General features: G+C 41.4%; 1 protein-coding gene across 1 annotated transcript in view; it reads right to left on the reverse strand.

Annotated features, from left to right (window-relative positions):
* Nucleotides 1-25710, reverse strand: part of wdr11 (WD repeat domain 11) — a 45449-nt gene that overhangs the window by 10619 nt on the left and 9120 nt on the right. Inside the window, exons 6-20 of the mRNA XM_076165016.1 lie at nucleotides 24794-24959; nucleotides 23037-23139; nucleotides 22130-22328; nucleotides 20653-20753; nucleotides 16952-17128; nucleotides 11397-11481; nucleotides 9223-9329; nucleotides 6803-6878; nucleotides 5453-5561; nucleotides 4635-4756; nucleotides 4168-4315; nucleotides 2224-2330; nucleotides 1793-1907; nucleotides 392-563; nucleotides 137-245 (exon numbers count right to left, since the gene is read on the reverse strand). Coding sequence (XP_076021131.1) covers nucleotides 137-245; nucleotides 392-563; nucleotides 1793-1907; nucleotides 2224-2330; nucleotides 4168-4315; nucleotides 4635-4756; nucleotides 5453-5561; nucleotides 6803-6878; nucleotides 9223-9329; nucleotides 11397-11481; nucleotides 16952-17128; nucleotides 20653-20753; nucleotides 22130-22328; nucleotides 23037-23139; nucleotides 24794-24959 — 1896 coding nt within the window. The remainder of the gene's footprint in view (nucleotides 1-136; nucleotides 246-391; nucleotides 564-1792; nucleotides 1908-2223; nucleotides 2331-4167; nucleotides 4316-4634; nucleotides 4757-5452; nucleotides 5562-6802; nucleotides 6879-9222; nucleotides 9330-11396; nucleotides 11482-16951; nucleotides 17129-20652; nucleotides 20754-22129; nucleotides 22329-23036; nucleotides 23140-24793; nucleotides 24960-25710) is intronic.

Genomic DNA, 25710 nt, shown 5'->3' on the forward strand with positions numbered 1-25710 from the left:
ATCTGGTTCAGGGAACGGGCAACGTTCCAGCCACAAGCCCACTTCTCATCCAGCTCCCAAAGGAGACTGGAACCAAAAGGAGTTTGATTATGAAAGTGACAGCTACTTCTAACACAGGCTATGAGTCAGCACTCACACTTGAGTAATGTCCATGGTGAAGGTTCCGGACCAGGGCTGCAGCAGGAGGAAAGCCTTAAGGGTGAGGGCAGCTCGGGGCACCAGCAGGTAAGGACACCACACTGGATCTGGAGATGTTTCCCACAGACCCGAATGTTAGGAAATGGCAAATATTACATTATGTGCCATGCTTGTCATAATGTGTAACTGTTAGTTTGTTATTATTCATAAGAGAGAATGTCCCATTGTTCTCCTCTTTCCAGCATTAGCTCACCACTCAAGTCCTGTTCATCCATGCGGTAGCTGGCAGACTTCATCGCCATCTCCAGGACCCGGATACAGCCATCGTCTGAGGCCAGCACAACTTTATCTGACGTGCACCAGTCAATGTCCAGGATGCGGTAGTTTACGTTGCGACCGATCCGTATGCTGCTGACCATTTGGACCTGCAACAGGGAATGCACAAGGCAACAATAATGGAATGGAAAAAGACAAATGTTGGACAAGTGGTTTGGATATGAAAAATCCGAAATGGAAAATGGCCAAGACAGAATGCATAATTTAGACTGTACAGAAGAAACAGAAGCAGTGGACGAGGATTCTGAGAAGGAGTTCTGGCTTCTCGCTTATTTGTTTATGGAAGCTATATAGGAGTCAGTGTAACCCAGCTGTCAGGAGAGCACTGAAGCGTTTCAGAGCTCTCTCCAGCCTCACTCCCTCACTTCTCTGCTCTGTCGCCATTGCTCGTTTCCCTCTGCAACGCGCTCCATCTGTCGTCTTTCTTTACGGTAAGGGACTGAAAACTGTCACCTTGGCCCGCCTTAAGAAAACGCATCCCTCCACCCTCGGGACCACCTCACTCACCCACTCCTCACACGCTTTAATACACTTGCGCATCTATTTGTGTCCACATTCATCTTCACCTCCATATATTTTTAGTGCTCAATGCTGCTGGGTAAGCAAAAACAAACATTGTGGCTCAACTGGAAAAAAAAAACAATCACACACACACACACACACACACACACACACACACACACACACACACACACACACACACACACACACACACACACACACACACACACACACACACACACACACACACACACACACACACACACACACACACACACACACACACACACACACACACACACACACACAAATCAGATCGAATGATGAATTGGAGCGCAAACATGCCAGAGGGTGTAATGAAGATGGAGCAAGAGAGGACTTTCGGGATGTTGACGCCCCTGGTAAACAAAGCCAAAGAGGAGGTGAACGTGCATGTCAGTGACAGGTATAAAGACCATCTATCCTGCTGTGGTTGGATTTATATATATCTGCAGAAAGCTTTTAAGGCTTGTGTGTGTTTCTGCTTTACAGGCCACTGTTAAGATGTTTCAGGCCAACAACATTCCTAAAGCACAAATGTAAAAGAGGACATTAGAACTAATTTTGTTTATATCCGTCCAGAGCAATGTCAAATCCTGCAACCAAGGTCTTGATAACCCGCAGACTGTTTTCATTTTTTCCATTTGAGTTATGCTGCGTCATCACATAATACAAGCTGTGAATCTCCAGCCTATCAGAATAATCTAGTCAAGGAGGCAAGAGTATTTCTAAAAATCAAGTTGACAGGCTATTGGTGACTGACAAGGTGATATCTCACCTCTTTGGTATCCCAGACCTCTGCCCCGTCTGTGTACATGACCAGCAGCTTCTGGTTGCCCTTGCCTGGGGCAAAGCGAATCTTCTTCACCCAGCCACGGTGTGTTGGTATTCCCCTGGAATGAGAAACAGCACAGGTCCTTGAAAGATTGTTGTGCATTTTACATTACCACTTTCCATTTTAAATACTCTTAAGCATTGCTAGATTTAGGAATTCACATAATTTGTCTTCATTCATTTTGATCGAGAATGTTACTTGGGTAAAATGTGTCTTCCCTACTGCAATGCACACATTGTCCTTCTCCTGAGCCAGGTTGAATGTGCAAACTTTAACTGTTTCCTCTGTTTTCATGAATTTGTCGGTAGTAAGTATAATAGTATAAATAGGAATGTAAAGTAAGATCTACAAACACAAGAGGAAGAGAACTTTACCTGGATAAACGGGCCTTGAGGTCCCAGAAATTGAGGTTGCCGTCCACGTCACCAAGCACCAGTGTGTCTCCTTTCCAGGCAATACAGGCAATACTACCCATACTTCCCTGCAACACAGGAAGAGCACAGACATTCAGTACACATTTTACACAATTAGATTTAGTTTAACTATTTACCATGAAAGTTGTACACATTTTAATTGTGTACAATCACCTGGATAATCCAGACGTCTACATAGTGAGCAGAACACAGGGCTCATGCCTGTAATTATAACATGGCCACTCAAGTAAATGACATCGAGGAGTTCACTAGTCACATATATGTACAGTACAACAAAATCAAATTCCTGGGTCGTACAAGTGCAAACCAAACAAGTATATAAGACAACCTGGTAAAGTAGTAAACAAGCATGATATCACTGAGTTAGAATATCAAAATACTAAGCTGATGTGGAGACACTGAGTGTCGCCTCACCTTCAACGTGCACACACTGGATGATAGGGCAAAACTTTTTAGGAGAGTTTCTGTCAGTTTCCTGACAGAGATATGATGATCTTAGATCATTTTGAGAGGACTTTAAAACCTATGGGGCTTGCAAATCTTTGAGCAGTGCAGCCGTCGTGGAGATAAAGCTTTAAATCCCCAGGTAAACCTCAGCTATCTGTCTATGTGGTGTGCGTGCAAGGAAAACACAGGCTGCTTAACAGTCCAATCTGCTGCAGAGAACTGAGCCACACAATGTGTTACGCTGAAGTGGCATGGATGATGCTGAACAGTGGCCATTAATTTCTGCTGGCTCAAATGAAAATAGGAGATAGGAATGGATAAACTATTATGAGTGACAAAGCATGAAATTGTGCTGTTTCTCACCGACAGAAAATGGACAATAAACAAAAAACTGCAGAAAGTAAATATATCATGACTCAGCCAAACACAATTACATAAGACAACCTAAGATAATGACTTCATGGATCAACCACACTTCTCTTTAATGACTATCGAACAATCACAAAGATAATTTATTACAGTACTGCTGACAGTAAAACATCTTGCTCTTCAGATTTCATCACTGAATCTTGTAGCCATCCAGGTAAAATGAATCCCTGTCTTCAATAATAGCTTGTTTTCATTTGCCGGCATGGCCATTTGTCTGTCAAAGAAAATTAGTGGCTTGGTAACAGACAGACATTTCACAGGCAAATACAGTAACAGTTCCTCTTTCCTGTGCATGAGTCACTAGCTGAACCCCTGGAAAAATCACATACACATTTTCGGGGACAAGCTAATGACACATTGATGAAACAACTACATTCACACACACATACAGTTGGCGGGAGGCCAGGGGGTGTGAGGTTAATCGGTTAAAGAAAAGGAAATGTGAAATTTACTTGACAAGCCTTCACCTCGGTTTCATGCTGTTTATGAATGTGTCTGGCACATTAGTTTGCTGTTGTTTTGTTGAGGAGCCAACAGCCCACAAAGAAAAAAAAAAAGAGGAAAGAGATCTGTGGAGGAGCAAGATGCACAGCTCACCTACAACCAAAACATTGATCCTTTTCAGCTACAACATGACTTGCACAGAGGTTTCATTTATACTCAAAAGACTTAAAACAATTTGCTGTCATCCATCCATTCTGACTTTTAGAACAAAAAAGTAGATATAGCATAAAACGAGGCAACCAAGAACAAGGATAAAAAAGTAACTGCACAATGAGGGAAGGGCAAGTGATGCACAGTATAATTGGACAGAGGCAGTTATATAACTGAAAAAGGGATTTGAAAGATAATACACATGCCAGAGTACATAAGCAAAATACAGAGAAAAGAGGGAAGAGACAGGAGGAAGCAGTGGTTGGAACAGATTTCCATGAGAATCATTGAAGATGACCTTGATGTACAGTTCAAAAGGAAATGAAAAAAAGCAAGATAAATCTCTGGACTCACATCAGGGGGGATTCGTGCGCCATCTTTGACTGTGTTGCCTTCGACAGTGATGTGGTAGACCTGACCGTCCGTGTCAGTGAATACAAAATGCTCCCTGGCTGAGATGGCCTGGCTCGTCTCCGACTTGCTCTCCGCATCTTGCAGGAGACTGAAGGGGGGAAACCACACATACACAGAGACATCAAACAGGTCAGATCCCTTGTACTTTTTCCAGCGTTAAATGTTTTCGTGCTTTATTCGTATTGGTTGGGTACTAATATGAATGATAAGAAATCAATATTTTGGATCCACATGTAGGACACTGTCAGAATTCTGTCACGGATGTTTGGTTTTCGAGAGCTCTAAACCTGCCGTCGATTCACTGAGACCCAGATTCACATTCAATTTACTCTTTGACAGCTCAAAATCAGCCAGTTTATAGATGTGTGATGGGGATGGAGACAGGCTACCACCGCCCCACTGCTGACCTGATGACAGAGGATTCAACACTGCTCTGCTCTGCATCCGACACCGTCTGCCGAGCTATGGCCTCCCTTGCAGCCATCTGCTTCTTTTTCAAACTTTTCAGATTGTGAGATGGGGACCACTCCTGTTGGTCTCACACACACACACACACACACACACACACACACACACACACACACACACACACACACACACACACACACACACACACACACACACACACACACACACACACACACACACACACACACACACACACACACACACACACACACACACACACACACCAATGCAGGAGGAGCTTTTAGCATCCAGGCATACACACTTTTGAAGACACAACAGCAAGTCATTACAGTGCAAAAAGAGCATCGAGACAGGGGAAGGCAAGTAATTTCCACATAGATTGTTGGATAAATGAAACTGGCACATGGCAGCGGTAGTTTGCCCAACCCTACTATCTTAATGGAGGATTGTGGCTGCAGTGTGGGTAACTGAGGGTTACAATCAATATGGAAATGAGACAGCAATGTGGGGCTGGGAAAGGCCAGCATGTATTATTAAGGGTACTGGCACTATTATTTGGACTGTGCAGAATTTTACAGCCCCACAAGAAAGTTTGTCCAGCATAACTCTTCTTTTACAACCATTTCTTTGGCCTAATGAGCCAAGTGCTCTTTGCTGAGCAAAGGGGAGATCACCTAGATTTTCCAATGGCTTGCATTAAATTTAGTAGAAAATAGAAAGATAGATGTATAGACACATACATACAGGCACTATTGCCAACAGTGATCGTCAACAATAGGTTGGATTTATTTCCTACCAGTGCAGTGACAGTGGGGAAGTTCTTAGCCATCTCTCGGAGCATGGTCCCTGTCCTGATGTCCCACAGCTCCAGGGGTTTGTCTCTGAATACCACCACCAGGTACTGTCTGAGGATGACCACAGATAAAGACATTCTTCAGATTTCAGACCAGCACTGACTGAATTCCCTATCTAATGGGAAAAAAGGGCTTTCCTCCCTCTAGAAACTATCATCCAGTTGCCCTCGAGCAACACATCTAACTTTCAACTCCTCTGGATGAGCAACAAATATCAACAGTGCAAGAAAGATGTTGTGTGCTGGACAGCTGGTATGTGATCCCAATAGTATGGAAAGAGGTTATCTTTCCATACTATCATCATACTAATCATATCTCATACGTTCTGACTGGAAGAAAAACAATGATACGTACAGAATGTATACATATAGAACAGCAACTGTGGAACATGATGAACATTATTTCTTTATAAAAACGGGTTTCTCGTACTGACTGACAGACATCTTTGTATCTTGGATCACTGTTTCAGTCTGAAAGTAGCTTGAGTAAAATAAGGTAGAGCAGACCAAAGACTTGCAGTATAAAAACTGGGGGGGCGGGGGGGACTCTGGGAAATGCCACGGTACCCATTCATGTCATGTAGGCATTCCATCACCTGCAAGAGTGAAGACTACTTTGCAATTATCAGGCGTGACCTGTATATATTTTCCACGGTCATGGGGTGTGTGCTGAGACTTGTATTTGTTACGTTGAGCACAACTGTCTGTTCAATTCTATTCTATTCGAAAGAGAACACTTGCTGCTACGAGAAAAACACAACAGAGAGTGTCATTACACACCTTAATGGGAAAGTTGAATAACTACAAACGCTTTGATATGAAGCACCATTTCCTTAAACATTTCCCTAATATACCTATAAAGGCTTGTAAATGAGACATTGTAAAAAAAAATAAAAGGGCCTTGAAAAAGCAAACTGAATATACAGTAAAACACCAACTGATGTGCAAACGACATGCTGTGTAAGAACCGTGTATAGTTTCATTTCTCACAATGTGTGTGTACCTGTTAATTTTTGATTGTCATAAAAAGATGCTGTTAATAAAAAACTTGTTCAACCCCCGCATACTGCATGTCATGAATGAAAAGAGGATTTGGAAGCAATAATAACAACAACAAAATGAATGATAGATGTGACTTTACACTTTTTCCTTAACCCATTCACTTGATCATTAAAAAAAGAATCAATTGAACAGGCGCAGACGTGGGTGGCTCCAGACAGGGAACTTAAAGTGTGCGTGTGGGGAGTTGTTGAAATTAGATTTTGCTTGTGGTGGGGCGTGTAGTCAACTCACTTGAGATGAGATACTTTTATCATCTCAATTGGTGGCTCGTCGTTTCCTCGCTCACCCCTGAATGCAAAGCATCTTCCTGGACGAAACAGACAGAAAAGAAAGTCAGAGGGTTGAGGAGACAGGTGACGAAGGACAGCAAAGAAAAGGTGTCTCGCCTGATACTGGTGAAAAGATGGATTCTTTTCATTTCACTTTGTTGCTATGGCAATACGACTTCATATCTTTTGACTGAGTGGGACAGCAAACTGCATACAACTTAATCTCACTGTCTGGACTCATCCCTACTGTCCATTTGCATGTTTTCACCCATAATACCAAGCATTATGCAGAGTGCCAAGGTGTCCCTTTGAAACAAAACAACAATGCCCTTCAGGAAAATCATACAGCCTTTTTTTAAGTAAGTGTGGAATAAGTAGAGTACACTTGGGAAGGTGGCCTGTTTAAAATGGTGACAAGGGCAGCCTGTGGGAGGTCTGAGGGTGATGAAATAGCTTAGCATATGGTATAAAGAAAATGTTCAAGAACTGTGGTGCAGTAAAAACCAATCCAGTCTCCTCTATCGTTACGTCCTTTTCCTCAGTCCAACAATAATAGGAGGGGCTTCATGTAACTGCAGAATAAATTACTATACGTCACTCATTGCATCGTCAGTCTGCAGCTCCTGATCACAGGCATGTCAAAAAAAAGGACAGAATGTGTACTTCCTGCCCGAGCTCATCAAATAATACAATCATTTGTCATGATTTTGAATATAATAAAAACATATACACATCAACTGTAACTTATTCACAACATAGACTTTATGTGAGGCCGTACACGTTGAAAGCAGGAACAATTCACTTGTCAACACTAAACTCCACCCAATTATTGTGCCATCAGAATCCTTTTACAAATGACACCACAGTTGGGCATTCAGAACAGATGTTGTGATTACTGATATTATATCCACCACAAAGTGTGCAAGAATAATGTTTTTTCTGACCTAAAAATTAAAATCGCATTAGATAGAACACCAGCTGTAAATCAAGATAAATGCCATCCCAAAACAATTCATTTGTAGTTCAGCATTTCTTCTCAATTACGGTCTAAAAACAGAAATGTTAACATCATTAAGCAGATTGATATATTCAGACACCCTGAGGGATGATACTCACTTGAACTCATTTACCTTGGCTCGAAACCCTGATATGAAATAAGTGTGAGTTGATGAGTGTGAAAGCCAAAAAACCAAAACGAATATCGTGGACTGTTAACTTTGACTGCTGCTTAACAGAGTCATTAAAGGCATGAATGATGCTCACCAATACCCGAAATGAACTGCAGATAAAAGCCTTGTGACTGTAAATCACTACGATCATAAATACTTTTTCCAATAAGGAAAAGGCAGAATTATCAAATTGATCTTGACTTTCATCTCTTTGTGGCCCACAGCTCCATAGTTATTTTTCCCCGATCCCTCCATCCCTCTTTTCCCAAGCATTCATTACTCCTCTCGTTACTCTACCACCCTGCTCGCTCTCTCTTGCAGGGAAAATGCAGCATGGTGTATTTCTACACCCTACAGGGTCAGTGGTCACTGCTGGCGCATTTGTTACATTGGCTCAGCAGTGGGCTAAGGCAGGTATAATAAGTCACTCGGCACAATGCCTCGATAGGATCTCATTTTCTGAGGCAGGCAGGCACCCCCTGGTGATGCCCTAACATTGTTTAGTTGGGACCTTCATTTGGATTGTGTAAGTATCCCCTGGAGAGGTATGGAAAGCTCCTTTAGAATAACATAGAGGAAGCTATGAAGTCGTAGAGGTGAAAGAAGAAGAAAGAGAGAGTGCAGAAACTCCTTTTAAACAGGAAAATATGTGATTAGTGTTTAAATATACTAGAGCCTACAACAATACAGTAGTTCAATATTACTTTTTAGCCTCATAATTACAAAACACAAGTACCAAGTAAAGTTAGGTTTCAGTTGTCTCACACATAACTATCTTTTAAACATGGATAAAGGTTAGGGTTAGGGTTAGAGTGTCGTGCCAAGGGCTTAAAAAAACACCTTGAGCACCTTGGGTGTTGATTAATATCGTTTAAGACTAATTGCCAAAACAGATTCATTGGGGTAAATAGCAATGTGTGTGTGTGAGAGAGAGAGAGGGAGAGAGAGAGAGAGAGAGAGAGAGAGAGAGAGAGAGAGAGAGAGAGAGAGAGAGAGAGAGAGAGAGAGAGAGAGAGAGAGATGTTTGTATTTCCTGTTGTTCAGACAGCTAAAACCTTGAGTAGCTTGAGTACCTGAACCTTGAGTACCTGAAACATCAAGTGTACCTTGAGTACCTGAACCTTGAGAACCTGAAACATCAAGAATTATGACTCGTGCTAAAAGTGGCAGCAGTATTATATTCTGCTTCGAGTAGTGTGTGTAAGCTGCTCACCGGTAGGAAGGTCAACATGCTGCAGTTCGTTTCGCACAAGGCCCATGTTGTTGGGAGCAGAAGTGGCAAAAGACAGGAAACTGGTGAGACTCACCCATTCAATACCTCTGTGGAATGAACATGAACACAGACACACAGGTTATATATCGTTGTTTACCGTAACCATCTAGTCCTATTGCCTGACAAACCAAAAGACCAATATAAGTTTAAAACTTCAGCTGTAAGACTGCTAAGCAAATCGAGCCAGGAAATGTGAACGTTTTGAAAAGTGGGCACAGCTCAGTGCCATAATGACGCGGAAATAGCCACATGATTAATTAGTCCATTTGCCCGTAACTATAAATGAGATGCTAACCAGGCCTCCCTTGGCATGGCTGTGCAGTGGCAGGAGTTGCTGGGCTTATTTCCATAAAGAACCTCTGCTGTTGCCACCTCAGAAAACACACTGCTTTTAATGTTCCACATGAAAAGGCACGAAACACAGCAGTGTAGTTTACAGACCTGTAGTCTTGAACACAGACAATCTGACGGAGGCATTTGCAACAGAATATATGTATGTTCTGGTTTGCTATTCAAGAAATCAATCAATGATTCATGAGAATAAGGAATGAAAAGATGATATACTGTATATGGAATGAAACTCTGAATATCTAGGGAATGAAAGAGTGATATATGTATACAGACATGGTTTTAAGTGTTAGAGCCAATATAAAAAAATAAAAAAAAGTGTATGAAATGAGTTGAAACGGACTAAAGTAACCCTTCGTTCTATAATGACAGGGGGAACTTTTGCCCATTTAAATAAACTGAAGTCACCTGTGATACTAATTACGGAAATTAGTCTGATTAAAATATCACAACATCAATATCTATATCAATATGCGCATTTATTTTTTCATAAATTATAATAGTAGAATGTGTCAATACCCAAAAGGAAAATGGCAGTCCTCTTAAATATGGAAGAAAGATCCATTACTTTTGTCAGAGCCAATGTATTTCAGAGACAGTTGTTTTTATTCAAATTTGAATACATTAAACCACATGCCAAATTCCAGCTCTCTTTTGCTTGTGATGCACAGCTCAATAAAGTTTATTGGAGTTTGCATTTGTGGGGACCAACTTATCTCATTAGAGAAGGCAAGGCTCTGCTTGAAGGGACAGTGTTTGCTTCTAATCAATCTCTTAAAAGCATAATTGATTCAATCTGCAGTTTAATTAATCCTGGTGAAATACTTTTGCTCATTAGAGAATGGTACCTAATGAAGTGTGGCCTACTCTTTGTTGATGTTTGGCTCTTGCATGATAGGGTTCTAGGAAAGTGAACTGCCATTCTAACACCATCCCCAGCCTGCCTTCCATAGAATATAATTAACCAATAGAAGAGGCACAAACGATCTAGAGCAGCGGGGCAGCTGTGAAGATAAAAGCTCTCTGTTGAATGCCTCTGTGTTGGTGTTCTCCATGCAATATGGGAGGACTGCCTCCTTGTATCTGTGTCTTGTGGGAGGGAAGACTCTGCAAGTTCTAGAGGTGAGATGTACAACAAACCAAATGAACCAAATTATGCACCTGCTGGCTGTGATTGCGACTTTGAACTACTCGAGCGCCAACCACCCTAACCTGATTTGGCCCCCACTGCCTTTCACCTTTTTCCAACAGTGAAAAATGCCGTTGCTGGAACCCGTTTTGTCTCAGATGAAGCAGTCATATGAGTTGTGAAGGACTTTTGGACATGTAAGAAAAGGACTCTGAGATAAAATCCTCCCTGCATCATTGAGTAAAATGGTTGAAATGTATTAACAATTTAATTAACCCTTGTGGTGTTCTATCAATGTTGGCTATGATCTTAACCGGAGACCTTAAAAGGAGAAACTTTCCTGATGAAAACCTGATGGAAAAACTAGCGCTAAAGATTAGGAACACACTAATATTGGACCCTTTAACATCCACTACAGTGATCATAAATTGCTGTCTTTTAATTGTCTCCTGAATGAGTTGCATTCATCACAATGGATATCCGTGGCATTAACGAGGCCTGCTGCCTCCGACAAATATAATCAATGGAGCCGTAAGGTCTGACGCTCAAGGTACTCATAACACTCTGATTATCTGAGATTACAGTGGATATTTGTGCGCCTTCATAAACATGGACAAAACAGACACAAAGGTCTTACCTGACTTCACAGGAGTGCACACTCAGTTCTTTATGGAGAAGGCCACTGGTCAGGTTATAGACCAGTACAGACCCATTACTGGTCCCTGAGAGGAGGGCAGAAAGAAACATACATTCAGCAGAAATACAGACAAGATGAAGAATGATGAAAGGTCACAACAGTATGAGTCATTTTAACCGCATCCAGCCTCAGGTAAGAATACAAAACGGCGTATTATTGTGACAGCGCTCCATGTTCCCTGTTAGTATGGTAGGTGTGGTTTCAGGCGGCACATCAAATCCTGTCAGCCAGCTCAGAGCCTGTGAACATTGCTTCACCTCATATACAGCAAGGAAAATTGCAAAACAACTTTTACTGTTGGTATTAAATTGAAGAGTGCCCGGTTGTGGTCACAGGAGTAAAGAATGTCTCTCATGGAAATTCCTCTTAACTAGATTTTTTAGATTGTCTGGGAATTTGAACCCACACATTATGGTTCCTCAGGTGTAGCACCTGACCCAACATCTTTCAGAATTATGCTGAAAGGTACAGAAACCATACAGTCCATAAACACTTGATATGTATCTTAATGCTATGATGTTAATAGAGGAGCAACTACACCTTACTGCGAGAGAAGGCAAATGTATTAGGAGGGAATACAAACTGTCCTCTGAGGGAATACAATGGTGAAATGCAAAGCAAAGATGACACAGAAAATAAATGTCCACCATGACATTTAAGGAGAATCTTTAATTTTACCACTTACTATGGCTACAATACAATATGCTGTTCACAAAATGGATTGCAGTTTAATTAACAGCTGCTTCACTTCTTAATGGAGGCGGAATCCTAATTATACTGTAAAGGCAAAAACTATTTTGGTTATAACCTGAAAGATGTTACAATTAAAACGATTCCTCAGTCCTGTGCCGTGCAAAAAACAGATGTTACAGTGAATCAAGACTTCCGCTGTCATGATGTTGGAATTTCTTTAACAGCATTTGGGGGATTTCCTTTCACGTTTGTGGGCAGGTGGAGGGCAGGTTTGATTCTATATTCAACCTGTGTGTGGGTGGACAAGACTCTCCAGTCTGTATAGGGATTCATGCTGACACAACATCTGGTGATGATGAGAGACTGAGCCGGATAGACAACCATGTACATGTGATAGATGATAGATGTAGTACAGGTCTGAAAAAATTTGTTTCAGCAGGTAGTCGAGCTGCTGCACTCACTCTTCGGTTGGATGACAAGACAGAAACACTGAAACTCATGTACCTGAGTCGACCTCCCCCGGATTGCCCCAAGGCAAAGGTTTGTTTACTTCTCTACTACTCATGAAAATGACATTACTCTCCCATATGTACCCTCTCATTCATGGCAGGTGAGGGAAGGTATTGTTGGGACTGTCTTCAGTTTGACTCTGAGGCAAACACTTCAACTTTGACAGCAAATCAAAAATTTTCCCCCATGGATGGATGTGGGAATCAGGAGACACATTCAGGTCAGTGGGGGCAATTTTACACCTTGCATTCAAACGTGTTCTCAGAATTTGGATACATTATCTGGATAGTCACACCTGACGCTATAAATGGAACCGGCACATTGCAGCCACATCTTCCTGCATTACCTGGATGCTCCCTGCATTGTGATTAGATCTTATATGTGAAAAATTAAAGGATGCATGTTAATGGAAGGTGTAAATGAGGCCAACAAACTAGCCCATGAGCAGGTGAACTTTTTCTCATTAGTTTAACCAAATTTAGTCATAATGAATTCACCAATATGTTTTCTAGACCACAAGATATTAAAAACTGTTTTGTAGATGGCAAACGTAATTGATATTGACAGAAAAATCAAGCTGTGATTGAGAATAAGTGCATCCAATGCATTTTTTACATTGTTGACACAAGAGGGAATTAGTTCGACTCCATTTTGAAAATTGACCAATTCACACATCTTTGCTATATTGCTACCTTTTCCAAGCCTTAAAGACAGTTTTTTTGCAGATCTAAAGAAAGCAGGAAAGAATAGCTGGGAGGCAACTATGGATAAATAAATTAGATGGGCCTCAGTCAGACGATTAAGGAATGAGGTGTTGCTTTGAATTGCAATGTTTGTCTGCCTGTAACCGAATGTCTTGAACAAGATGTCTTGAACATATTTATAATTGACCTGTCTGGTTTTTCACACAGATTACAGCGTGTCTGACAGGAGACATGACAGCAGAATTCTGGCTAGCCAGGTTGGCTGCGCTACGTGTATGACATTCTCTTTGACTCAAGGAGCAAGAAAAACTGACAAGGGAATACAGAGCCAGAAACCGAGATGAGAGATGGGGATCCCTTCTGATTGTAATGAGAATTTAGAGCATAATTTCAACCCTTGGTGACGTTACACCACTTACAGTGCGCTCATCTCCATCTGTAATTTGCACCTTGTAGAGGGTGTATAAGTCTCTGTGCTGCTGTTCACCCTGCTGTCTTTCTGCACGCGATTTCTCACTATGGCTGGTGTCACGAAGATGTGATTCCAGTCACAGTGAGAAATCCTGTGCAGAACCGATCAGACAGCTTTGCATCAGTTATTGGGGCGTCAGTCTTGATTTGTTGTTCAAGTGTAATCTTTCTGGTTGTTTATTAAACAGGAGAGGTGAAATACTGTATGCCACTTTCTGACAGGATGCTGATCACAAGTCATTTTTACTGATTATGACTGAAGTGATGAATGCAGATGTAATTCGGGGATATTATATTTAACATGACAGGATGATGGGTTAGGCCCACCATGCCAAACAGAATTCAACAGCATTCAAGCAAAGATGGATAATTCTGCTAGTTGTAAATCAATCTTACTAATAATTAGAAATATTATTCTAAATTTAATAATAATGAACATGAAACACGAAAAATTGCAACCCTCAAATTTCCATTTAAGTGTAACATATTACAACTTTTTAATTGCTTGAACAATACGTGCAGGGACGATGTCCTCCATAAAAATCCCCAATGCAATTATTTGTTTGCACAAGTTCACCATTCAGCTCACAGGATATTAAAGTATAGCACAATTCCAATAATGCAGCTCAGGACTGTTTAAGCAGTTGACTATGCAAGATCACTGTAGGGACTTGAGGAATGATGTGCGCACAAAACTCAATCGCGCTGTTCTAGTTTCATATTCAGAGCACTGGGAGCCAGCTGTGCCGAGTCAAGCCCAGACCATCTGTGTCGTGATGGGCTCCTACTGCTCCAGCGCCAGCATTCACAAACTGAGTGGCGCAAAACAACAAAAAAAAGCCCTCTGAAGCACATATTGCTCAACCCCGAGGCCACTGGAGCCATTTGTGATACTAAGTAATAATGGTTATTGAACTTAGCAGATCTCTGTGATTCACCGTCGTGGATGGGATGCACTTATCAGTTAGACAAAGAGACCCACAGCAAATGGTTGTTAGACGTGTAGGTTTAGGGCGCCATTATTCATCTGCTTGTCTGAAGATCTGAGGGAGGCAATGCATCTTAGAAATATGATTAATTTATGTGGGCTATGTCAGGGGACTGAGCGTAGCCTATTTTTCAGCTTGACAACTAAACTGAAGAGTTGCTGTGTTTGGGAGAGACCTGCAGCACACTGAAGCCTTAAATGGAATTTTGTGCAGTGTGTGCTCACATGTACACGCACAAAAAAGCTACAGAAACAAAAAAAGGACAAAAGCGGAGACACATGGCACACACAATTCTCTCTATAGTCTCAATTTCCAATTCAGAATGATGATTTTATGCATCATTACTGTGGAGAAGATAAGCGAACAGCTTTTGTAGAAAATTGCTGTGCTGAAGCACATAAATCTTAACTTTCACTGTGTCTTTCTCTTGCTTAGCAGCTGTCTTGAGGGAGTAATAACAAAGGTTGATATTTTAAATTAAGTTGCTGCTTTTTCATCACTTCCTGAGACTGTATCGTCAAATCTAGCGAACTGCCAGCTTCCTGCTTTCCGCATCAAACTGTCAAATTAACAATGACTGTGTATTTCATTTGAGAGGACTGGCTTTTAAAATTCAAAAGCGAGAATTTTTCGATGGCTTTAACAATATTTTTTGTACTGTACCAACATATTTTACACCAACTGCACCAACAGATTTGAGCAAAATCAATCCACCAAAAGCAGTCAAAATATTGTCCATATGTAGATGTGGACTAATTTCAACATTCGGCTTTAACATTAACAACCTGAGATGAAATATTCACAGTGACTATAAATCAACAACTCAACAATAACCTTGGCTGAAACACTTAGTGAGGTAACTACAGTGAATTTTGCTAATGAAATAAGTTCATTCTAGAACACAAGCATGAACAGCGCCTGTACATGAAGGTTAATCATTATTATTCACTGATTATTCTGTCGCCAATAACCAAGTTTTCACACATGCCCTCTATGACTTATTATTTCTTCCATTCAATGAAAAATGAGCCTCTGGCTGAATAGTTACAGTTGTGCCTTAGTTTTCAATATCAGCTTTTCTTATTTTCAAACCACTTATTTGTCATCACTCACTGCCTGCTCTCTGCTCTCTGTCTACAATGTATGGCTCAGCTGTGCTCTCACAGAGGCCAAGCAATTGATTGTGCAGCACAACATTTTGCACATGATTGGAAAAGACGGAGCAAATTTTTCCATCATATCCAATTGCTGATCAAAACCATTCAGAATCCACCTTGATTTAAAAAAACAAACATGGCCTCATCTCATGAAACTGAGAGAAACTGAAGGTTTAGCTGTTAATGTGTGTCTTGGTCTGAATATGAATCAAAAATGTAAACAGTTTAGTGTTCATTTTCGTGGAGCATATTTATGATGTTAAATTTGCGCCACACACTGCAATGAGAGAAGCCCTTGTCAGTGAGCAGAATAAAGGGATCTCTTTAGCAGAGCACATGTCGGAACTGTTTAATTAAACAAGGCTAAACTAAATAAAGTCAACGAGCCAATCATTACATCCCTCAAACCCTTAAAAGTTAAGAGCCAGACAGACAAGATCATTGGAAGGAGGCACAAGGGAACCTTCTGTCGAAAGAACGGACAGTCAAGAAATACCTTCGAGAGGGAGATGAGCTGAGGCCACTCTGCCAAATGCGACAGATTGGAATTTTAAACAACAAATTAATTAAGCTAACACTGCTACAAAATTATTAAAAAATATTAAATTGCCTTTTAAACAGCAGGGTGATCAGTAACTGGTGATTGTTTTTTTAATCACCGATAGACGCTTTGAGTGTCAATTAGTATAACTCTGCTCAACTTTCATTTTTCAGCAGGGACAGAAAAACACACAATTTGTCATGCAGTATGTTCATTACTTTGTAAAGATGTTGTCATTAAGGCAATGACAGAGCACCCATGGGTGTGTGAAGATTGGGAAAGCTGATGAATGATGGTCCCACCTCACATCCATGACCAAATGGCCAAAATTTGTCACTGGGAATATGAAACTCAACAGAGCCACTTCATCATGCTGTTTTACACACCTGAAAGTATGAGTGCATGTGTGCATACTGGCATTAATACCTACCTATAGCCAGCAGGGGCTGGTAGTGGTTGATGTTTTTGGTAGTAAGAGGGGGACACATGCGGATGGCAAATGGTGGCAGCGGCAGTCCAGACAGCAGGCCGGTCAGCAGGAACTTCAACTGGACCTCCTGCTGGATGGATGACGTAGGAGGAGCCTCACCAGCTATTAAGGTCTGACCTGCAGATTGAAACACAATATGGGAAAGATTAAAAGAGGATGATGTCAAACTCCTACTTAATTGGATATTGGCTAAATTAGTTTAAAACACCATTTCTATCAAAGTGTCTGCACTATGGAAAAGGTTAAAGTGACATTTTGCTCCGTTATAAATATTCATGTCCCCGTTTATATCCGGTAGAGATTAAAAAACAGTTGACAAAGAATTATTCCTTCCCCCTCTCCTAAAATGAAACTTTAGATGTACAACCTGTTAAAAGAAGAACCTACATTACATTACATTACGAGCATTTGGCAGACGCTTTTATCCAAAGCGACTTACATTACATTACCACCCTACGCAGAGGGGGGAGCAATTGAGGGTTCGGTGCCTTGCTCAGGGGCACCTTGGCAGGGACTCGAACCCGCGACCCTCCAGTTCCCAAGCGGAAGCTCTACCCACTGAGCTACTGCCTCCCCCGTATACCGTACATGTAATTGCTACAAAACCAAGGAACAGGCATTCATTCAATATCATTCTTTTCATTCAGGACCATTTTCCTTGATCTTTAACACCGGGCTAACAGCATCGACACAACAACACACAAACACGATTCACTGCGATTCCATCTAGAATGAGAGATAATATCAATTATATAATAGTAACTTGCCCCTGATCTCAGACACATTTTTTGAATCTGTCCTGAAATAACATTGAAGTAAAGCTGAATGAATATTGCTTCATGGAGCAGTATACTGTAGTCCTGTACTTTATACTTGTCCTCTATTGGTTTCCTGACCTGTAGTATCGTATTTTTGTTGCATCTGTGGAGAGAGAGGGTGAGAGTGCACCTATTCTATTCTTGATTGCGTTTTCATTTCCAGCATATAATGTATATCATATTCAAGTTCTGATGCCGTTTTCCAACAAAAGCAGAGCTCAAACTTTTGAACCCCAAAGTGGCTCTGCTGGCATTATTTGCTGATGCATACTTATTGTGTATCTATCGAATTGGACCTGATGGTTGTTGCTTTATTTGTTGATGCCGCTCTGTGGCTCAGTTTACAGTATAGCTCAATGAGGTACAATGCATGGTGCCTTGGAAATAGATGAGGCTGTACTTAAGAGTAAATATTTGTCAATATTTTCCGTGGCTTGAATTTAGCAGCAATTCCTTTCTAGGCTGACTTTCTGGTGATAAAATCCCCAGTAACAATTCCAGAGTAAATGTAGCAAAGTCAGGTCATGTTTCCTTCCACAGTGTTTCTTCACAAGCACGCCCCGAAGGATACGCCCCTCAGATCGAATGGACAGTACAAAACAAAATGACGCAATACAGCAACTAACAAAATAGGACAGAAGGAATAGAAAGAAAGCTGAAAACAAAAAGCATTTGGAAAGATGTAACAAGGATATCAACCAAACTAATGAATCTAATGTTACATCAGGTATTGAATAGCATTACAAAGAGGCACTAAGGTTGTACTACTTTTCCTAATTTTAGCATCAACTTTGAGCGAAACACAACAGTGAACTTGGCCGTACCAATCTGATCTAAGGCTGCACTTTAATTGAATAAGAATGCGAGCCAGCTAGGAGAAATGAAACAATGCCCTTCTTTCATTAGGATTCAGCCTCAGTGATCAAGTTGGATTATTTTTATGAAGCCCCTGTTTTGAATTCGTTTTGCTGATTCAATCCAAGTTTTAATGCCGAGCCAAGTGAACAAACCAACCTTTTTACTGAGACTGGGCTTCCTGTGCTTTATGTAATCAGATGATGACTATACATTTCAATCATCTCCTTTTCTATATCTGCCAGAGTCATAGTGTATATCCTCTAATCCAAGAATGCAATAACGGTGGAGCTATTATGGCTATTGGTTGAAAAACCCATTTAGTTTTCATTTTGTGCTCTGTGATTTAACATGGGGAATATAATGGCTAATCTAAACAAGTTCATTACAGCTTGAATAGATGACAAATAATATGAGGAAGTGACTCCTATTATCTTAATATGCAGAAACATAAACCAACACATCAGATAAAAACACATCCCAATCCATTAGTGTGTACTGCATATTAATGCACATAGGACTGAGGCAAGCAAGGCTCTCCAGATGGCAACAATGACTTTGCAAGTCCTTCCAGTTTTAGCCACTCAGTATCAAACATTAAAAGGCGAATACACGCACCCATGCATTCATAGTCTGTGAGCAAGCGGTTCAGTGACATTGCTCCATAACAAAGAGCTTTAAGGGCCTTTTGCATAGGACGTGGCGGAACAGCATGAATGAATGCATCTGGAGCGCAGCAGGAGGAAGGCCGACGCCACATTTTCATAATGATTTTCTTTATTGTATGAAGAAGGGGAGAATCAGCATGCCAGAAGAGCGTGGGTGCACAAACTCCTCACAGAAAGTGAGTTTGGACTCTTTTTTTCCCTTTAAAGCTCTTCTCTCCATTATTGATCTGTCCATCAAATTCTTCAAGCTTTTCCGGTAATCATCATCTGTAAATTGTGAGCTGTACTGAAACATTTCCGCTGATAAATATTTCATATATGTAAGGGCTTTCCTCACGACATCCCAGTAACTTCTCAGAACTGTTTTGATTGTGTTCCTCCATTTTTTCAGTCTTTCTCTGGTCTCCTAGCCAAGCATGGATGTGAGCCATTTGCCTTGTCTGTTTGGATGCGACCAAGTGTTTTCACCGAGCGTGCTTGAGTGCAACCCACGTGCGGCATCCAGCTCAGTGGCGCTCAAATTTGACAGAAAAAACACAAACAATGAAAGGGTTTGACAGCACAGCACAGGATTCTGCTTGTCCTATGTGAAAGGTCCTTTAGTCAGCAAATGTCAGATTCAAGCTAGATGCTCCGGGGAGTGGCTGGCTGATATCTACAATAGAGTGCAAAACACAACAAAGCCCCCTCTGCTCTAATACCAGCTCTACTAATACTGATTCACCTCCTCAGGGCCCTCCACTCACTGGCAGTTTGATTCCTGCAGAATAAAACTGAAAAACCTAAAATAAAAAAATATACAAAAAGCCACATCTCATTGCCATTGCATATGCGTTGGTGTTTTGATTGCCAGCTCGGTTCTAAGTCTACAGGGGGCAGAGTGGGGAGCGTGGAGTGGATGAAGGGAAATACGTTTTAGCTAAGCGAAAAAGGATGAAATTGCAAAGAGATAAAGCGAAAGAGAAAGACAGGGCCAAACACCCGTGGGAGACTTTGGGCGTAGTCAGTCAGACTGAGGCATGATGCCTGTGTAGTGCACGGAGGAGAAATCAGCACTCACACATAAAAGCAGAAAGTGAGGGGATGCCCGGGGGCCCACACAACTCACACAGGTACAATGAAAGATATGAGCAAGCGTCTGACTCCCTCCCTATTGGCTCTTTTGGTTTTCTGTAAAAAGAACTAAGTAATTCTTCTGTGGATAGATTTGATACTGCAGCAAGTATCTGTGTATGCGACATATCGACTTCAAGGCACCAAAGTTAGCAGTGTAGCAGCCACCGCGAGCACTCAGTCATACCTATCATGCTATTAAGCGAGAGATCCAGGATCCTTTTCTGGTTTGGACCCAGCAGAGCTCCACAAAATGACACAGGGGAGTAGAGAGGTGACAGACCCGAGCTGCAAGAGATGGATGGAGAACTGTAATTAAATACACTTTGAAAGGCACACATCTCTTATTGAAAACAAGTGAACGGGACATGACAAATGGATTTAGCTTCTACAAATGATGAATGTGTTGTGTGTCAATATGGCAGGACCAAATAGACTTGAAATAAACTTCAAGGCTCTTGCTGAAGATGACATTTTTGCTGATTTCTTGTTGTTGTTAATGACTGGATACTGGTTAACAGTAAACAAAACGAAGATATATCTTTATGGATGCTGATGTGATGGGTCTTGATAAAGGGTTGTATTCTATTGGCACAATTACAACAGAGTACAGTGTGTCACCCAAACTACTGTATCTTATCTTGATTTATCTCTGCTTGCTGAGTGTATTGTAAGTGTAGTGTATGTCAAGTAGTGAAACTAATGGGACTTATACTACTATATATAGTGTTTCTAAAATATATATCAATATCAGACTCAATCTATTTTAGTGTGGAAAACAGCTGGTTGTAGGTGAATAGTTTTAGTCTTATAGTTAAAAGTTGATGTATTTACTTACAGATAATAAGAACACATGTACACAGGGGGTGCATAGAAGACAGCACAACACCAGTTAATATTATGTATAATAAAGACTCTACAACATTTAATTATAGTGGACTAAAAGTAATTTTATAACCAAATCAAATTACTTTTTAGTGTCAATGTGAAGGCGAATATCTACTAGTGATCCAACTGTAAACACAAATCAGTAAACGGCTCACTGCAAGCAGAGTATTTGACCTTTTCAAATGTTTAACAATATAAAAGATTGAGAACAGACATTATATACTCATGTGAACACAGCTATGCTTTGCTTTTCTTCTTCTTCACAAGACTGTTCAAGCTCTGTCAAGTAGTATTGGGGTTGCAATCAACAGCAAATTTCAAACTCCTGCTACATATTTTAGATCCAGTTAAGTTGTGGACTCCTACTCAGCTACTTCAGGACATTAATATTGTTGTTTCTAAGCCATGCCTGTGGAGCTCCTCCAAGATTCTGATACATTCATTTTCCCGTCTACGTCCGTGAGCTTTAAGGGCTTCGGTGTAGGGAAGCGTCGCCAAAGCATGATGCTGCCAAAGCCTGAAGCCGCCATCACCAGGACTCACACTGGAGCTGGAGCATGAACGTGCAGGAAGCATCCAGGCAACAGTTGTGGTATTACAGTTTCTCCCCTCTCAGAGGAGCACTGGCGCTACAGGGTTTAGCTTATAAACCTGAAGCTCCTTCAACTATCTCACTTTCAGTTATCTTGATATTCATTCATTATAATAAAAGTGATTTGAATGTTACTCAACCTATTGTGTTTGTCTGTGTACTGTATGTGTGTAGGTGTCCATACCTAGGATTGGCAGCGGCTTTGCCTGTGTGAGCCTTGAGCTCCCACAACATGACTCTGCCATCACTGACCATGAGTGCGGCATTGTTCTCGTTGACAGGGCAGGTAACCATGCGATACGGTCGGACTGTCTTTGTGACTCGGATGGCATCACACTGTGAACGCAGGTCATACACAAGCTCCTGCACGCTCTGCTCTGGGTCTGAAAGAGAGAGAGAGAGAGAAGAGAGAGAGAGAGAGAGAGAGAGAGAGAGAGAGAGAGAGAGAGAGAGAGAGAGAGAGACAGAGAGACAACATAGGGGGAGAGGTGAAAAGAGAGAAGAATGGTAGGAGATGAGAATAGATGACATGGAAATAAAGCAAATGGGTGAGAGTGAATGGCAAGAAAAAGGAAGAATGGTTGAAGATATATAGTAGAGAATAGAGAGGAAATAAGCGACAGATTTAAAAAAAAAAGGAGAGAATGAAAAGAGTGATGGAGGTAGAGAGAAAGATGTGTAAAAGGAGGGATATAAGGAGATAGGAGTAGAAGACAGGATATAAGAGAGGGAATGAGTAAGTGAGACACAAAAGGAAATGGCAAGTAAAAAAAAAGATGTGTACACTAAGATAAGGCTGGGAGAGAAAACGATCTCTAACACTGAGGTAAGGGCAAATGAGAAAGTAAGCGGCTAAATGCCCTAGGCTGTAGGGCATTTAGCCGCTCTAGGGCCCGGAGCATAGCGACTGTAGTCTTTGACCGCAGTGCAGTTTGGCTGAATAGAGGATGAATGGAGAACACAGGAGAAGTTAGTGTGTTTGCTGTGTGTACTTCTTGAACCTGTAATCTTATGACAACCAGGCTGACTTTTAGGCTGTCTAGACGTCTGGGGGCATGAACTTAGCCAATGGAAGAACAGGCAGTTCTAACCTGCTGCTTCTTCTGCAGCAGCGGTGGAGCGGCACACTCGAAGGGTGATGCAGCCGTTCTCGTGGAGACAGTAGAGAGCATCCCTCTGAGCACAGGGGATCACCTACAGTAAGCAGAGACAATGAGGGGAAACGTGTATGAGGCATTCTCGCCATTCCACAGAATGCAAATTAGGCAGAGGAGGAGTGCTGTCAAGAATAATAATAGGTACATATTAGTCATTCTTCTCACTTGCTACATGGGGCTGCGGGCTGATCACAATTTACATGAGTCAACAGTTGTGACTCATCATCAACTCATTATGGTACCTGATGAGGAAACACCCACATTTGCCATCAAGGACTTACTGAGGAGAGTTTTGCTGAAATTTGATGTCCGAATGTGGAGGTAAACACGGTTCTCATTAATAACAAAGGCATTTTGATTAATGGTAGCACTGCCTGAACTTTAATAGCTGTAGCAGAGATGGGGCGGGGGTACTGGTCTGCAGTATATTGAAAGTTGTTTCTAATTTTTTTCACAGTTTTTTCACAAATAGGACAAGTTAATTTCAAGAAAGTCAAGTCAAGACAAAGCAACATGAAGGATTTCTCTGTGCTCTTGGCAGAAATGTGAGCTTTATGCACACGTAGTACACACTTTAAATTGATGAATGTAAACACAGCTGTATGAAGTAGAAAGTGTGCATGTATAGGTGTGTCTCGTGTAGCTTTTCTTGAAGTTTCTGAACTCCACCCTAGACTTTTGCCGAAGCCACGTCATCAGTCATGCAAATTGGCTGTGTGACAAGCACTTTATAACACTTAGAGCGGGAGGTGCTGGGGCTGGACAAAGCCTGGATCGCTGAGTCATCACTCACTAACACTCAACGCACACCCCTATGACTTAAGGACTGGCTTCATGACTACAAAAGCTCACTCTCTACCTTTATACTGTCAAACCACGCTTACATAAATCAAAACATGTGCAGTGACAAGGAAACAAAGTATGATTAATGGAGGAACAGGTATAATACAAAACTTCACACAATTTCACGCACACTGAAAATGTCACTGGACTATTGTCATTAACTGAGGGTCAGAAAACTGGTTTATGCTTGTGCATACAGAGAAATTGATTTAAAAACGGTTGGTTTGTAGGGTTCAAATGGAATAGATCTGTAATGACCACCATGGTCACTGCCTCACCAAATACACTGAAAGCAGAGAGAACAGAGAAACACCACAAGACAAGACAGATGCATTCCATCACTGGCTTTGTCGCAGTGATAAATCCTCTGATACCTCCACAGTGTTCATCAATTTCCAATTAGAAATCGAGTCTCGCAAAGCACCAAAAGGTCATGGGGAAACGCTGAATGTGACAAGTGACAGAAACAAAAAGAAAGGCGTTCAACATGGGTGCACGGTTAGGTTTGGCTGTAGGAAACGCCTGCCTCAGTCTGTGTAGTCATCAGACCTTGATGAGCTGAGCAGGGAGGGGGATGGGGGGGGGGGGGGAGTAGAGGACTTTATCATCCAGGAAGAGTCATTGATTAATAAGACAAGATTTTGGTATAGCGGGTCAAGTAACGCAAACAAAGTTGAATTACAAACCGGGTTCATATGAGGGCAGGGAGTGTGAGATGGGGATGAAGGAAGGCAAGACTTTGTGAGACTTACAAGTGTTAAATTCATCTGATGACAGAACATATTGCTTAAGGCTTTAATGGGATCCCCATCACATAGGAGATGTGGTACATGTGTGCCAGGCCTCACCTGGGTAAAGGGCACTCCAGAGCGCTCAATGGCCACCACACCCACTGTCTGGCTGAGCTCCAGGTCCAGGATGAGGATCTCTCTGGGATACAGGAGCAGCATGTGGTTCCTCTTGGACGGCAGGTAGGACAGCTGGAGGCAGTCGTTCAAAGTCACAGCCTCTGCACTGCAGAGTCGCCAGGGGCAGGGAAGCAGAAAAAGAGGGAGGGGAAATAAATCAACTTCAGTGTCGGCCCGTGGACTAATCTGAAATATCTTGGGATTTTCCAATGAACAGATCACACAGTGTGTAGGCTAATTGCATGAGACACTGCTCCAACCGGACTCAAGATTGGATTCTAGCAATAGGCTATTTGTTCAAGAGATTAAGGAGAACCTGATTCTGCTAATTAATTAAAAGTCACTCACGAAAATGTTAGCTAAAGGCCTAACGTAAAATCAATGTCTGATAAATCAACTGGATTCACAGAGATAATTATAACCGTAGCTCCAACTAAAACTAAAACTTCTAAGCCTTACAATTCCTAAATTTGGCAGCTACGATTCATATATTATGCATGTCACATATCAAAATTACCAGACCAAACCTCATCTTAAGATACTGTACACAAAGCAGAGAGCAAATAACAATGTCTTTGCAATCTAATTCTGCAGAGAGAGATACAGATGCATAAACTATGCAAATATTCTGGATCGCACTAAAGAAATTGAAAAAGCTTCAGTACTGCAGTTACAACTTTCTCATTTCTAAGATCAACTGTATTCATGTATTCCCAGGCGGGCACACTAGAACGTTTAGTTATTACTGTTGTAGTGTGAGTCACGGGCAAATTAAGGGGAGCTTAGAAGTGAATTGAGTCTTATCACAGAGGGCTGTTGAAATAAACAGGCATGGGTAAAATCAGGACAAACCCTCT

Source organism: Genypterus blacodes, unplaced genomic scaffold (genome assembly GCF_046128005.1).
Source record: "Genypterus blacodes isolate CSIRO-AG114 ecotype Tasmania unplaced genomic scaffold, CSIRO-AGI_Gbla_v1 ptg000012l_1, whole genome shotgun sequence".
NCBI lineage: Eukaryota > Metazoa > Chordata > Actinopteri > Ophidiiformes > Ophidiidae > Genypterus > Genypterus blacodes.